The sequence below is a fragment of the Ornithorhynchus anatinus genome, chromosome 3, assembly GCF_004115215.2.
Source record: "Ornithorhynchus anatinus isolate Pmale09 chromosome 3, mOrnAna1.pri.v4, whole genome shotgun sequence".
Lineage (NCBI taxonomy): Eukaryota > Metazoa > Chordata > Mammalia > Monotremata > Ornithorhynchidae > Ornithorhynchus > Ornithorhynchus anatinus.
In genome coordinates, this window is record NC_041730.1 from 60783191 (window position 1) to 60799543 (window position 16353).

Consider the following 16353-nt stretch of genomic DNA (forward strand, 5'->3'; position numbering starts at 1 on the left):
CCCTTAGTACAATGCCTGACACATAGTAAGTGCTTAATAAATACTGGGATCTTTTTTTAATGTAAAAGATATTGTCTAAATTGGAATCTGCTGGGTTTCCAAGGCTGTGGCTGAACCAGCCAAGCCTGCAATACTTCAATCCTCCCTGTAACAAAGGGCCAGGTCATCTTCACTGAGTCAGAGGTTTGGCTGGGATTTAGCCTGCTAAGGCCAGACTGGCAGAAAAGCAGGTGAGACACCCCTCCTCCAAGGATCCCCCTGGATCTACACTGCCTGCAAAATAGAGATATTCCCCTCCATCTCAGTTGAAGATCAGGGGGAAGCAGGCATACCCAGAACAAAGATCCAAAATGATATTTATGGGGACCCAGAAAACTTTCACCCCCAACAGTCTCTAGAAGTGACCTGAAGCTAGCATGGAAACAAACAGATTGGCTTCATTCTGCCTTAGATGAGCCAACTCTGGTGGAGACCCAAGTGGGTCAGATCTAAGCAGGGGCCTATGCTGCTAAAATTCTCCAGTGGGATGAGTACTACCAGTTGGAAAGACTGGAGGAAGAAGAATAATGAAGCACCTACTGTGTGCCAAACACCATAATAAATGCTGTGAGCCCATGAAGTGACTGCCAGAAAACCCCCTTCCAAGACACTGTGGACAATCCATTCAAAATGATAACTCTTCCTGCCCAGCCAAAGGCAAGGGACAAGTCTTGCTCTCAACAAACCCAACGGAGGAAGGACAACTAGGAAGCCCAAAGCAGCAGCTGCATAGACAGGGACACTGCCCCCCACTGCCCTGATTCCCCAAGAATGGTACAGAGCAGAGTGGAGCCCGACACCGAGGAACAACTGAGAAGAGTTAAAGTTGAGGGTGTGAGAGTTGGGAGACAGTGGAGCAAAGGGGAGAGGGAGAGGTGGGATGATAGACTGAATGGACAGGCTGACAGGCAACTAACAGCCTTCAGGCCTCATTAAAGACCCATCCCTTCATTTCCTCTGCCTGGAATGCCATCCTCACAGCCTTATTCATAAGCTGCCTCCTCTTCTTCCTCTGGGAAGCCTTCCCTGACTAACTCCACCTGGTTCCAAAGCATTTCAATCAAATGTTCCTAGGTGAATTCTGGATAAATGTCTATGGGGCTTGCCCTTCTCCAGGTTTATGTCCTAAGGGTGGGCACTGGGAACGTTGGTTGTTGTATACTTGTCCTACCTCCTTGTGGTAACTCACTGAAGAGAGGGGCTGGGTATTGTTTTTGTCTTTGAAATCTCTGCAGCAATTTGAGTCAGAGAGTTGGGCTGGGATTTAGACCAGGTCAGTGCTCTGCTCAGAGTGGGCCCTGGTTGAATGAAGAAAGATGCTCTCTTGACCAGCCTTCTCCGACAAACCCCTGACACCGAAGGAGCCTGAAATCATATCGGTCCAGATTCCTCTCTCTCTTTTTCCCTCCAATGCACCATGTGTCACAAGATTGACTGAATGCACCGTGTGTCAAGCATGGACCAAAACACTTGAAGGGGCAGATAAAGGAAGTAAAAGACACAATAATTGCTCTCAGTGAACTCACCATCTAATGGGAATGATAGTGGACATATATTGACTGAGACACCATGGATTGACTGAGACACCATGGTCAAAAGGGAGAGAATGAATGGAAGGAATAAACCCAAGTGGGTAAATCAATCGGTAACAAATAAATTGACAGAGATAAATCACTAGCAGTGCTGATGGGGCTGATGTAGAGAAGGCTTCCTGGAGGAGGTGATGCTTGAGGGAGGTTGTGAAGGACGGGAAGAACATGAATCTAAAAGCTGAGTGGGAGGATACTTCAGGCTGGGAGCAGCTTGGGGGTGCTTCACAGGACTGAAGTTTGAAAACTGAGGTGGGAAGCAGCATGGGAGAGTGGAAAGCAGAGGAGAGCATGGGCCTGGAAGTCAGAAGGACCTGGGTTCTAATTCAGGTTTGATTACTTGTCTGCTGTGTGGCCTTAGTCACTTAACTTCTCTGTGCCTCAGTTACCTCATTTGTAAAATGGTGATTAAGACTGTGAATCCCATATGGGACAGGAACTGTGTCCAACTTGACAAACTTGTATCTACCCCAGAGCTTCATACAGTGCCTGGCATATAATAAGCACTTAAGTTCCATAAAAAAACAAAGAAAAAAGAAGTGTAGGGAGAGGAAGGAGCAGATGAGATGAGACAGAGCTAGCTGGTGGAAGTCATGAAGTGGTCAGCTCAAGACACTTTGTCTCTGCTACTAACCCTCTACCCAGATGCTAAAGGAGGTTCAGTGGAAGAGAGGCAAATAGGGAAGCTGAGGCTCAGGGAGGTTAAGGTTTTTCCCAAAAGTCACACAGCATACTAGAGCTGGAAGTAGGGTTTGATTCCCCACTCTCCTTGATGATTATGAAGGTCGGAGTTCTTACTAGGTGCCAAGCCCTGGGGCAGGTATGACAAAATTGGATTGGCTACGGTATTTTCTCTCATGGCTCATAGTGAAAAAGGAAAGGAGAGCAGACATATATCCATTTTACAAAGGTCCCAGAGAGGTAACATGAATTACCCGAGATCACACAGCAGGATTGATTGATAGAACCCAGGCCGCCTGACTCTTGGTCCCACACTTTTTCCACTAGGCCATACCATTTCCCCAACCCAATGTGCACTCTCTCTTTCTTTCTCTCTCTCTCTGTGTCTCTCCGTCTCTCTCCCTCTCTGCCCTCGGTCACCCTCGGTCACCGCCACTCACACTGTGTCCCTCTGTCTCTCCCTCTTGCCCCCGCAGGACCCGAGGGCTGTAACCTGTTTATCTACCATCTGCCCCAGGAGTTTGGGGACGCTGAGCTGATGCAGATGTTCCTGCCTTTCGGTAATGTCATCTCCTCGAAAGTGTTTGTGGATCGGGCGACAAACCAAAGTAAATGCTTTGGTGGGTAAAGATAACAAAACAATAAGATTCACCTAGGAGAGGGCTTTGCTGTGCACACGTTGCCTTGTTCAAACTGCTCTTTTCTCCCCCCGCCCTTTTTATTTTCAGCTCCTCCCCACCCTCCCCACCTTCCCTACCTACCCGCCCCCCTGCCAGCCCTGCCCTGTCCTGCCCACCTTTCCTTTCCTGGCCTTGATCATGTCCCCCTGCTATGTTTCATGCTGAGAACTGTGTATATGCTGCTTAGAGACAAAAGGCCCAGCTACCCCCAGGGGCCCAGGCAGACTGACTCCTGGAGAGGAAGGTGGGAGGGGACCCCAGGTCTGGGGAGCAGGGCCGGGTAGGGAAGGGAATGCAGTGTGGTGTCCGGGAAGATGGAGATCGGGGATTGGGGGATGATGAGGTTTGGGGGAGAGGAGGGTCGTCAGGGGCAAGAGAGTGGCCTGGGTTTAGAGTAGGGTCCCTGAGATCTGCTTCTGTTGCCTGGGCTCAAATTCTCAGCTTGGGCCAGGTCAGGCTTGCCATTTGGGGTGAGGCAGAGGGTCACCTCATGTCCCGCTGACAGAGAATCAGAGTCCAATAGAGAATCTGGCTCCCAAGTCTGCTTCTGCAGGGGAAGGTTGGAGGTTGGTGGGGCCTGGGGAAAGGTAAGGGGTCGAAGGGGGCAGGGAGGGGATCGGTGAGGCTGTTGGGGACCTACATTCCCTTGGGCTGCTGCTCCACCCAGGGCCTCTGTTTGTCATGTGTTTCACCTCCTCCTGGGACAGGGGCAAGACCCCCCTGATGAGTGTGGGGCTGGGAGATTATGGCTGCTTGGTGATGCTGTCTTTTTCCATTCCGTCTTTCCCTCCCTGGAGCCATCCTGATGTCCACCTCCCTTCTGTGAACCCCCTCCTCTGCCGCCACCTTCACCATGCTTCCCATAACACCTTCCTACTCTCAATTCTCAAGAATCAGACTCAATGCCCCCTGACCCCTGACTCCACTCTCCCTCCTCTCCCCTTGCCTCCTCCCACCTCCCTTGCTTCCTCCCCTCTTCCTGCCCGCCCCACCCCTCCCTTCCTCTCTCTCCTCCTCCTCCTGCTGATCCAGCTCCACTTAAAAGCGGCCCCTGCCCGGTCCCTGCCCAGCCCCTGCCCCCTAGGGTTCATAAGCTGTAGCCCCCAGTCTGAGTTAGTCTAGATACCCATGTTCTCCCTGTCCCTTTCCTGAGGGCCCTGGGCCACTAAGCCGGAGCCTGTGGTCAGAGATTGAGCCAGACCAAGACAGGCATTGCTGACTTGGATCCCATGTGCCCAGGGTGTGGCACCGGCCACCTGGCTTCCAGGGAATCTGCTGCAGCCACAGAACTTAGGTGGAAGATGGTGCTGGGATCCCAAAGGGCTGCAGGGAAGGGGGTCATTGGTGTGGTGATCTGCTGAGAATCTGTCTGCCAGAGCCTAAGTACGTGCTGGGGTGGGGCAGTGGGGGTCCTCAGACACAAGGGTCAGCGGCTGGGTGAGAGGGGCAGAGCTCAGCATACCTGTGTGACTTTGGGCTCACACCCCTGTGGAGGAAAGGAGGAAGGGTGGGGAGTCCCAGGAGAACCTCCACGTCTCTGGGGCTACGCAGAACCATGCAGTGGACACTTGGCTGGGCCTGGGCTTGGCTAGTGGATGGGGGTAGGTATGGACATGTGTCTTTGTGTATATCTGTGGAGGTACGTGGTGTGTATCTATTTGTTTTATGTGCTTCAAGGAGCGGGTAGGTAAAGGTGCGTGTCTCCGTGAGAGTTGTGAGAGTGATTCTCTGGAGGTGTGATTGTTAACAAGGAAGCATGTGTGTTTGAGGCTGGATCCCAGAATGAATTGTGCACATGTGTGCATGGGTGTGTCAGTGTATTCTTCTCAGTGTGTCAGGGATGTGTGACTGTGTGTATCTGTACTGCTGTGTCAGCGTGTCTGGGGACAAGGAATGAGTGAAAGTTTCTGAGAGGTCGTGAACCTACATCTTGCCAGCAGCTGGAGACGAGGCCGATGGGTGGTCTAGTGGCTGGACCAGAATGAGGGGCTTGGATTTCTGCGTTCTCTCTGAAGCCCCGTCCTGGGCTGCTGTATGTGACCTCTCTGGGCTTCTCTTCCCCTCGCCCCTGACCCCAGCTTACAGGACCGTGGGACCAAGCAGATGCATCCCAACCTCCCTCCCCACCCCCCTCGGGTGCAGCACACACACACAATCCCTGCGGCTCCAGAACCAGTCAATGGGAGTCTAGGGCCTGGCCCCTGGGATCCCTCTCTACAGACTGGGAGAGACCTAGGCTGATCCCTGCCCTGACCAACAGCCCGTAGTCAGAGAAGAGAGGCGGGGCCATGGTAGGGGGCATGGGGTCATGGGGAGCTGTCTGACAGGGCATAGAGCCAATGGTGGGCAGGCCCTGGGAAAGGGAGCTCAGTGGACACCGGAAGTAGTGTGGCCTAGTGTATGGAGCATGGCCTGCTAATCAGAGGACCTGGCTTCTCATCCCAACTGTACCACTTGTCTGCTGTGTGACCTTGGGCAAGCCATCTATAAAATAGGGATTCAATAACTGTTCTAGCTCCACCTTAGACTGTGAGGCCCTTATGGGGCAAGGACTGTGTTTGATCTGATTATCTGGAATCTACCCCAGCACTTACTACAGTGCTTGGCACATAGAAAGTACCACAAGTACGTAAGTGCTCCTGAGTGCATAAGTCATGTAGTCGTGGCTTAATTGTGTACTCAGTTATCTCATCTGTAAAATGGGCACTGTAAAATGGGAGCCCCATGAGGGACAGGGAGACTGTATCCAGCCTGATATGCTTGTATCCACCCCAGCACTTAGAACAGTGTCTGTCACATTGCAAGCACTTAACAAATACAACAATCATATCATGATTATTATTATTATTATAATACATTACTATTACTAGGGCAACCAGCTCCCCACCTATCTTCCAGAGACTGTGCTCACAAGTTCCCCCACCACCAGTCCCCAACCTGTCACCCAGGGACTAGTACCCACGATTACTCCCAGGACCAGGGCAGGGGGACCCCGAGAATTGGCCTCAACACCCTGGGACCTGTCACAACCTCACTCTCAGGAGGGGATCCTCACATCATCAGCCATGGGAGGAGGGCAAACACAGAAGCGAGGGGGACAGATCAGAGCATGGGGAGGAGGAGGACATCCTGAAGGTGTGTGTAAGAAAACAGGGGGATGGAGTGCCAGGGGAGCCAGGGGAGAGGTGGAGAAAAGGGTGGTACAGAAGACCAATCAGGTGGAGTGCAGAAAACCCAGGGGGTACAAAAGCAGAGGACCAAGAAGGTGGAATAATAGACACGTGGGGTGGGATGCCCAAGGACTTGGGGAGTGGGGAGACAAAGGATCTCAGGATCGCAGTACCAGAGGACACAGCATATGCAGTGTTAGGAGAGCCAGGGGATGTGGTAACAGAGGGCCCCGGTCAGGAGTGGGGCAGGGTTGGGGGAGACATGGGGGACGTGGAGGTTGCAATGACAGAAGACCAGGAATTGCAATAACTGGGTACCCAGAAGGTGGGGAAATAGACATGGAAGGACGGTGAGATAGAGGATCAAGGGATGGAGTGACAGAAGACTGGAGGGTGGGGAGATAGATGTTAGTGTTAAGGAGAGAGGGAGAGAGTACCTGATAGAAGATTTAATTGAGGAGACAGAGAACCCAGAGGGTGGGAAGATAAAGGATTCTGGGGTTGGGAGACAGAGAACCTGTAGGATGAGGACACAAAGAACCCAGGGGGGCAGTGATAGAGGACCTGGGGGGTGGGGAGGCAGAGAACTTGGGAAGGTGGAGAGATAGAGGAAGGGGTTAGGGAGGGAGAGAGGCCTGGGGGTGGGGAGATAGAGGACAAGGGGATGGTGGGTGGGGCAGAAGGAGAGTGGACCTGGATAGAGAACCTAGGGGGTGGGGAGGCAGAGAACCCTGAGGGAGATAGAGGATAGGTGGCTGGGGGATGCGGGGTTGTGGAGATAGAGGACCTAGTGGGTGGGGAGACAGAGAACCCAGGAGGAAATAGAGGATGGGTGCTGGGGAGTGTGGGTTGTGGAGATAGAGGACCCAAGGGATGGGGTAACGGAGGACTGGAGGGTGGGGAGATAGAGGACTTCGGGCAGGGAGGGTGACAGAGAATTAGAGGGTGGGAAGAGAGAGATGGGGTTGTGGCAGGAGGAGAGGACCTGAATAGAGGACCTGGAGGATGGAGAGACAGAGAACCTGAGAGGGTGGGGGAGAGGGTGGGGAGATAGGGGATCTAGGGGTGGGTTGATGAAGAGGGTGGGGAAATAGAGGACCAGAGGTGGGGGAAGTGGAGGGAGAGGGGACCCAGATAGAGGACCTGGCAGGTGGGGAGGTAGAAAAGCTAGAGGGTGAAGAGATGGAGGATTCATGGTGTGGGGAAGACCTGGGGTGGGGAGACAGAGAATCTGAGGGGACAGTGACAGGGGACCTGGGAGGGGGGAGAAAGAGGACTCCAGGAGTTGGGGGAGGGGAGATAGAGGCCCAGGAAGTGGATAGAGGACCCAGAAGTGGGGAGATAGAGGAACTGGGGGGTGGGGTGAAAGAAGACCTGAGGGTTTAGTGACAGAGGACCAGGGACATGGAGGAGGCAGAAGACCTGGACGGGGATAGGGGGTGGGGGGGGAGTGCGGTTATAGAGAACTCAGGGAGTGCAGTGACAGAAGCCCCAGAGTGGGTGTGGTGGCAGAGGATCCAGGGGGTGCAGTGACAGAGGAACAAAGGGGTGCATTGACAGAGGACCTGAGGTATATGGTGACAGAGAACCCGGTGGGTGCAGTGACAGAGAACCTGGGAATGTGGTGACAGAGGACCCAGAGTTTGGGGAGACAGAGCACCCAGGGGTTGCAGTAACAGAAGACCCAAATGGTGGGGTACAAAGAACTGGGGGCTGAGAGATGACCAAGGAATTGTGGTGGCAAAGGATCCAGGAAGTGGGGTGCAGAAGAGCCAGGGGTGGGGAAACAGTGGACCTGGGAAGTAGGGTGATGATGGTGATGATGATAATAGTATTTTCCAAGTGCTTACTATGTACCAGGCACTGTCCTAACTTACTATGGACCCCTTGGGTGCAGTGATAGTTGACCTTGTGCATGTGGAGACAGAAAATAGAGGTGTGCTAACAGAGACGCCTCCAGGTGGGCTATTCAAGAGCCAGGGGGTACCATGACAGAGGACCCTGAAGGTGGGGTGACCTGAATCTGGGGGTACTGTAACAGAGGACCCAGGAGGTATAGGGTAGAGGATTCAGGAGGTAGGGAGAAAGAGGACACAGAAAGTGGGGAGAGAGAGGATACAGAGGGTGGGGAGATAAAGGCACAGAAGGTAGGGAGACAGGGAAACTAGGAGGTAGGGAGGCAGAGGACACAGGGAGGATGGTGACAGAAGACCCACGGGTGGCAGTAACAGAGGAACAAGGGGTTTTGAGGGAAAAGACCTCCTTGAGATTGGAGTAACAGAGGATCCAGTGATAGAGAAATATAGGATCAGGGAGGTGGGGAGACAGAGATCCCGGGAAGGGGGTGGTGGTACAGGGACAGTAGTACTAGGAGGTGGGGAGACAGAAAACCTGAGTGGGAGGTGGGTACATTGACAGTGGTCCTTGGGGGTGGGGAGACAGAGGGCCCGGGGGGAAGGGGATGTGCAGCAACAGTGTTCCCGGGAGGTGGGGAGACAGAGGATCAAGGGAAGGAGGGAGAGGATCAGAAGGGATAGGGTAGCAGAAGCCCCACAAGGTGGTGTGCAGGAGCCCAAGGGAACACCGGGACAGAAGGCTTGGGGGTGGCGAAAGGACCTGGCAGGTTGAGGGGGGTGCAGTGATAGTGGTACTGAAGGGTGGGGGTAGGAGAGGCCCCACAGGGTGGTGTGCAAAAGCCCCAGAGGCTGCTGGGACAGAAGGCCTGGGAGTGGGGAGAGGACCCAGGGTGGGGGGTAGCTGAGGCCCCATAGGTGGGGTGCACAGAAGATCCGGGGGGTGCTGGGACAAAGACCCCAGGGATTGGGATTGCGAATACCTGTTCCAATTCAGAGGTAACTCAGGTTGGCTCCCCCCCCCCACCGCCCCCTCTCGAGTCCTTGCAGCAAGGGCGGGGGCCGTGGGGGAGCGGTGTAAGCTTAGAATTATTAGGGCTGTAAGCAACTATTCATTTACAAACTCTAATTAATTTGATGTTTAGATTAATTTCTGATCCACTCTCAGAGGTGCAGCGGCAGCAGTTTGCCTTTATTATAATGTTGATTGCTTATCGGGGAGATAAATTTCACTGTCACCGCAGCCCGGACTCCCCAGACCCTCACCCCAGCTTGCCCAGGCTTTGCTCCTGTGGCTGCACCAAGGAAAGAAGCCAGAGAGGCCCTAGGGCTCGGACTCCTCCTGGAGCATCCCTCGGCCCAGTCATAATTCCCTGCCCATCCTGTCTCAGGCCCACAAATCTTTCTGTGTGTTTGGAAAAACAGGCAGGAACCAGAAACTTCTGTCCATCCCAATCCCCCTCACCGAGTTGACCCGATTCCAGTCCAGGTTAACGGTGTCATCTGGGACCAGGGTCTCCTCGATTCTCCAGGGGATGGGCCCAGATAGGGCACCAGCTCCTGGTTTTCTTTCCCATCAAGGCTCCCTGCCTCCCTCGGCAAAGGGGATGGGAGGGCACAGAGTTCAATGGTCCAGGAGATTGTTCAGATTTAGGGGGAAGGATTGAAGCTCGGGTAGTATCTGCCTGAGTGCTTCCCTAGGCCCCCCGGCCCCGCTCCCACCCCACCACTGCCAGCTTCATCCACCTGGCAGCCCAAATGGCCTGTAGCCAGTCTGGGCCCAACCTGAGCCAGGGTCTGTTCCTTGACCTCTTGGCTAGAGCGAGGGACTCTCGTGGTTCACGGTTCTCCAGCCGGATTCGCTCACTTTACAGCACAGCCACCAAAAGTGGGTGTCGGTCACCACCAGTCAATCATAGAGCATCCCCCACTGGGGGCACAGTCCCACAGTCAGTAAGGGAAGGAAGGACCAGGCCCTGCTCTCCAGGGGTTCACACTCTGCTCGTGCTAATGGACACAGGACTGATGGAGAGCTCCATGTCAGCATCCAGAAATAAAAGTCACCACTCTTACACACATGCTCATACACACACACACACCCACACACACACACACAAAAAAAAACAACACACACATGCACGCGCGCACACTCAGAGTATATTAGGCCCTCGGGGAGGTACAGAAGGAGGTTAATATAAATAAATAAATAAATTATGGATATGTACATAAGTGCTTTGGGGCTGGGATGGGGGATGAATAGAGGGAGCAAGTTAGGATGACACAGAAGAGCGAAGGGAGTGGAAGAAAGGAAATGAGGGCTTAGCCAGAGAAGGCCTCTTGGAGATGTGCCGTCAGTAAGGCTTTGAGATGAGGTGATTAATTGTCAGATATGAAGAGGGAGGGCATTCCAGACCAGAGAGAGGACATGGGTGAGAGGTTGGTGGTGAGATAGATCAAGGTACATTGAGAAGGTTACCATTAGAGGAGCCTTGTGTGGGGGTTGGGTTGTAGTAGGAGAGTAGCAAGGTGAGATATGAAGGGGCAAGGTGATGGAGAACTTTAAAGCCAATGATGAGGAGTTTCTATTTAATGCAGAGGTGGATGGGCAGCCACTATATGGTCTAAACACACACACACATACAAACACACACATGAGTCAAAAGTAAAGACACAACTCCTTCCTCCAACTAAGCCCTCATTTCCCCTATTCCTGCTCCTTTCTCTACCCTTCAAACACTTGATATTTACCCCACTCTCTGCACCACAGGACTTAGGGACATATCCATAATTTATTATAAAGCCTGTCTCCCCTTCTAGTCTGTAAGTTCTTTGTGGTCAGGGAATGTGTCTACAAACTTTGTTGTATTATACTCCCCCAAGTGCTTAGAACAGTGCTCTGAACACAGCACTCAGTAAATGCCATTGATTGATGGATCATTCTCCACATCTCTACTCTTGGCAAACCTCCAGTGGCTGCCCATTCCCCTCCTCATCAAAGGGGACCTCCTGACCATTAGGTTTTAGGCACTCATTCAGCTCTCTCCCTCTACTTAGCCTCATTCTTCTCCCACTACACTCCAGTTTGCACTTCTCATTCCTCTTAATCCAACCTACTCATTGTGCCTCATTCTTCTCTCACCACTGACTTCTTGCTAACACCCTCCCTCCTGCTTGGAATTCCCTCCCCCTTCACATCCAAAAGACCACACCACTCATCTTCAAGGCCCTTCTGAAACTGCAACTCCTCCAGGAGGTCTTCCCTGATTTACTTATCATCCAATCAATCAATGGTATTTATTGAGTGCTTACTGTGTGCAGAACACTGTACTAAGCTCTTGGGAGAGTACAATAAACAGACTTGGTAGTCACGTACCATGCCCATAAGGAGCTTACAGTTTTGAGGAGGAAACAGACAATAATTTAAATAAAATGAATTACTGATATGCAGTGGGGCTGAGGATGGGCTGAAATCAAAGCATCCAAAGGGTACACATCCCTAGTTTATATCTACCCAGTTTCCACTTCAGCACTTCCACACCACGTAAATCTTTAAGTACTCACTCTCCATGGTAGCAGTGATGTACATATCTTTATCCTCTATTACTTCTTCTCATCTATAATCTATTTGAGTGTCTAGATTGTAAGCTCTCTGAGGGAAGGAATCATGTCTACCATCTCTACTGTTATCTCCCTAGTGATTAATTTATTAATTTATTTGTATTAATATTTTTCCACCCCTCTAGATAGTAAGCTCTTGGGAGTTTTTGGTTTGTTTTGTTTTTGTTTTTTATGGCATTTGTTCATTCAATCATATTTATTGAGCACTTACTCTGTGCAAAACACTGTACTAAGCACTTGTGAGAGTACAATACAACACCAAGCGGGCACATTCCCTGCCCACAGTGAGCATACAGTTTAGAGGGAGAGACAGTATAAATAAATAACTAAATTACAGATATATACATATGTGTTGTGAGGACGGGAGGGAGGATTGATGAAGGGAGCAAGTCAGGGTGACACAGAAGGGAATGGTAGGGCTGAATCAGGGAAGGCTTGTTAGTTTGTTAAGTATTTACCATGGGCCAGGCACTGTACTAAGCACTGGAGTAGATAGAAGGTTGGACACAATCCATTTTCCACATGAGGCTCACAATCTAAATTCCCATTTTATAGATGAGGCAACTGAGGCACAGAGAAGCTAAGTAACTTGCCTAAGGTCACACAGCAGACAAGTGGTGGAGCCAGGATGAGAACTATTAGGCCATACTGCTTCATTGTGGGCAGAAAACATGTCCACCAACTTTGTTATATTGTACCCTCCCAAGCACTTAGAACAGTACTGTGCACTCAGTAAGTGCTCAATAAATGCAATTGATTGATTGATGGATTAAAGTGCTCAGCGAACTGTAGGTGCTCAGTGGATGTTATTAATTGAACTACTGATCCTACAGAGGCACAGTTGTGCCCTTGGAGCTTAGGGTTCCTTCAGCTGTTGAGAAGCCTGGAAGAGCTTCCCTGGAAGGAGGCTGAGGTGAGGAAGAAGCTAAGAATCTTAGACTAAACTCACTGTGGGCAGGGAACATGTCTACCAACTCTGTTGGACTGTATTCATTCATTCGATTGTATTTATTGAGCGCTGACTGTGTGCAGAGCACTGTACTAAGTGCTTGACTATACTCTCCCAAGCACTCAGTGCAGGGCTCTGCACACAGTAAACACTTAATAGATACCATTTACTGATTGATCTTTATCAAGAGCATTGACTGAGTCTCCTGAGTACAGAGCACTGGACTAGGTATTTCAATCCATAGTATTAATTGAGCATCTACTCAAGGCAGAACCCTATACCTAGTGTTTGGGACAGTACAAAAGAGAAAGAAGAATTTGGATATGCTGTATACCATGCAGTACACTATACTATATGGTTGGGAAGTGCAGACAAAATGAAATGAAACATTCTTTTCTCATAAGGTGCTTGCACTCTAGTAGGGAAAACAGACATAAAAATGTTTTACAACTTGAGTAGTCAAAATAAATAATTGAACATATGAGGAAGGGGAGGGATTGTGTTTAATAGCACTATTGTACTTCCCAAGCCAGGGAAACAGCCTAAGCAAGGGGACAGATTGCTGACCTTCCCTACTTCCCTAGCTGATTTCCTTCTGTAACCCAGCCCACGCACTCCGCTCTTCTGTCAACTTACTCACTGTATCTCTGTCTCATCTATATCACTGTCAACCCCTCACCCACATCCTGCCTTTGGCCTGGAACTCCCTCCCTCTTAATGTACAACAGACAATCACTCTCCCCACCTTTAAAGCCTTATCGAAGGCACATCTCCTCCAAGAGGCCTTCCCTGACTAAGATTTCATTTCCTCTACCTCTCCCTTCTATGTCACCTACGCACTTGGGTCTGTACCCTTTAAGCATTTGACATTCACCCCCATCTCCAAGCCCCAGAGCACTTATACATAGCCATAATTTAATTATTTTAATGTCTGTCTCCCCCCACTAGATTATGAGCTCTTTGTGGGCAGGAAACCTGTCTACCAACTCTGCTGCATTGAACTCTCCCACCCACCTAGTACAGTGCTCTGCACAGAGAAAGCATTCAATAAATGTGATCGATTGGTTAATCGATTAGTTAATTTATATTACTGTCTGTCTCCCCCTCTAGACTGTAAGTTTGTTGTGGGCAGGGAATGTGTCTGTTTATTATTGCACTGTACTTTCTCCCAAGCACTTAGTACCATGCTCAACACACAGTAAGCACTCAGTAAATACGATTGAATGAATGAGTGAATTGAGGCAGAAGAGTTGAGAGTGAGGTACAGCTAGAAGCGTGGCTTTTGAAGAAATAAGATGGTGAGTTGGGGAATATGGGTGAAGAGAGCAAATAGTAAGATGGGACCAGGTGATGGAGAGATTTTCAGTCATTTGTAGTTCTTGTTTGATGTAAAGAAATGCAGGAAGGCAGTAAGGGGTTTTCAGGAGAGGAGAGATGTGGGTCAAGTGACATCTCAGGTGATCCTTACAGCTGCATGTAGTGTAGGCTGGAAGGGGAAGAGGCTGGAGGCAGGAAGACCAGTGAAGAGACTGATGAAGAAGCCTAGCCACGATATCCTTGGAGGTGGTGGTAGTTTGGGAGGAGAGGAAGGGGTGAGTCTTGGAGATGTGTGGAAAGAGGGAGAAACTGGCGTTAGGGAGACCAGTGCGGAGAGTGATGAAGAAGTCTAGCCTCTATATGCTTCGTGCTTGTACGGAGGTGGTAGTAGTTTGGGAGAAGAGGAAGGGGTGGATCTAGGAGATGCCGGCAGGTTTTGGCAGCAGGTTGAATGTGAAAGTTAAAAGACAGCCCAGAGTGAAGAATGACCCCAAGGTTGTTGGCTTCTGGGATCCGGAGGATGGTGGTGGTGTTGACTAGACATTGCAAGATAGAAGGCAAGACTCCTGCCCCCAAGGAGCTTCCAGTCTAGTTGGGGAAGACAGTCAGTGAAATAAATAAAAACACAGGACTAAGCACTTGGGAGCCACAGGATAGGCAAAAATCCCAGTTCTGGCCTGCTAGAAGTCTAATGGGGTGAACAATATGCATTTGCTGACAAATACAGCAAAAAAATACAAATAATAGAATCACTTGATTGATCAGTGGTATTTACTGAGTGCTTGTGTGCAGAGCATTCTACTAAGGGCTGGGGAGAGTACAAGACAACATATTTGGTAGACATGTTCCCTGCCCACAACAAGCTTACAGTCTAGCGGGTTGCAATGACAGATGCATAAATCCAGGATTGAGGTGGTGGCAGGACTGTAATGATGGGGAAAGTTGGAGGCTCTGTAGGGGAAGACCTCCTAGAGAAGGTTGTTTTTTCAGTGGATTTCGAAGAAGGAGAATACATAGTAAGTGCTTAATAAATGCTACTACGATGGCTACTATTACTACGACTTTTACTACTGGTGCTGCCTGGAGGGACAAGGTTCGAGAAAGCTGAGGGAGAGTGTTCTAAGTGAGGGGAAAGGAATGCAAGGGCTTAAGAAAAACTAGGCCATGGTTCTAAAGAAAACTCAGCAGTGGCTCCAACCTCTCTCCACTTTGTTTCTGGATCTGGTTCCACAGCCCTCTGTGCCCGGAAGGCTCTGAAGGAGAGGAGGGATGTAATTTAACAAACACCAACATTATTATTATTATTTAGGAGAGAAGGCATGAGTAGTGAGTAGGAGAGTAGTGAGTAGTAGTGTGAGTAGTGAGTAGTAATAATAATAATAATAATGTTGGTATTTGTTAAGTGCTTACTACGTGCCGAGCACTGTTCTAAGCTCTGGGGTAGAAACAGGGTAATCAGGTTGTCCCACGTGAGGCTCACAGTTAATCCCCATTTTACAGATGGGAACTGAGGCACAGAAAAGTTAAGTGACTTGGCCACAGTCACACAGCTGACAAGTGGCAGAGCCGGGAGTCGAACCCATGAGTTCTGACTCCCAAGCCTGGGCTCTTTCCACTGAGCCACGCTGCTCGGGTAGCAAGGCAGAGTTTAGGTGGTTTAGCTTAGGATGAAGGAAGAGAACAGAGTCAGTGTAGGAAAAAAGACATAGAGGGATAGGTGAGAGGGAGACAGCTGGTGGGAAGCTTTGCAGCTAATGTCATAAGCTTTGTTTTTACTCCATTCAGTCATTCAGTCAGTCATATTTTTTGAGCACTTACCATGAGCAGAACACTGTACTAAGTACTTGGAAGAGTAAGATATAGCGGAGTTGGTAGACGTGTTCCCTGTTCACAACCAGCTTACAAGTCTAGAGGGGAGACAGATCTTAATAGAAATAAATAAATTACAGATATATCTGTAAGTGTTGTGGGGCTGAGGGAGGGGCAAAAAAGGGAACAAATCAGGGCAACACAGGCTTAGTCAGGGAGGAGATGTGCCTTCAATAAGACTTTGAAAATGGGGAGAATAATTGTCTGTCATATATGGAGGGGGGGCATTCCAGGTCAGAGGCAGGAGGTGGGCAAGAAGTTGGCTGAGAGATAGACGAGATTGAGGTAAAGTGAGTAAGTTGGCAATTAGAGGAGCAGAGTGTGCGGGCTGGGTTGTAGTAGGAGAGTAGTGAGTTAGTGAGGGGTGCATTGGTCTTTTCTTCTCTAGGTCCACAACAGAAAGAAGCTCTTTGTCTATGTCCCCTCCCCTCTGTCCAAAGCCCTGTCCCTGTACCTCCTCCCCCGCCCACCCCCAGACACTGGACTTTCTCTGTGCAGTTCTCCTCCTCACCTTCACCTCATCACTTTTTCCTTCCTCCGATCTCAGTGGCCTCACCTCTTCCATTCCTTCTCATCTTCTCCTCTCAC

At 50.3% G+C, this 16353-nt stretch overlaps 1 protein-coding gene across 1 annotated transcript in view; it reads left to right on the forward strand.

Moving 5' to 3' along the window:
• Positions 1–16353, forward strand: part of CELF4 (CUGBP Elav-like family member 4) — a 601922-nt gene that overhangs the window by 561887 nt on the left and 23682 nt on the right. Inside the window, exon 14 of the mRNA XM_029061173.2 lies at positions 2786–2929. Within this exon, the coding sequence (XP_028917006.1) occupies positions 2786–2929 (144 nt within the window). The remainder of the gene's footprint in view (positions 1–2785; positions 2930–16353) is intronic.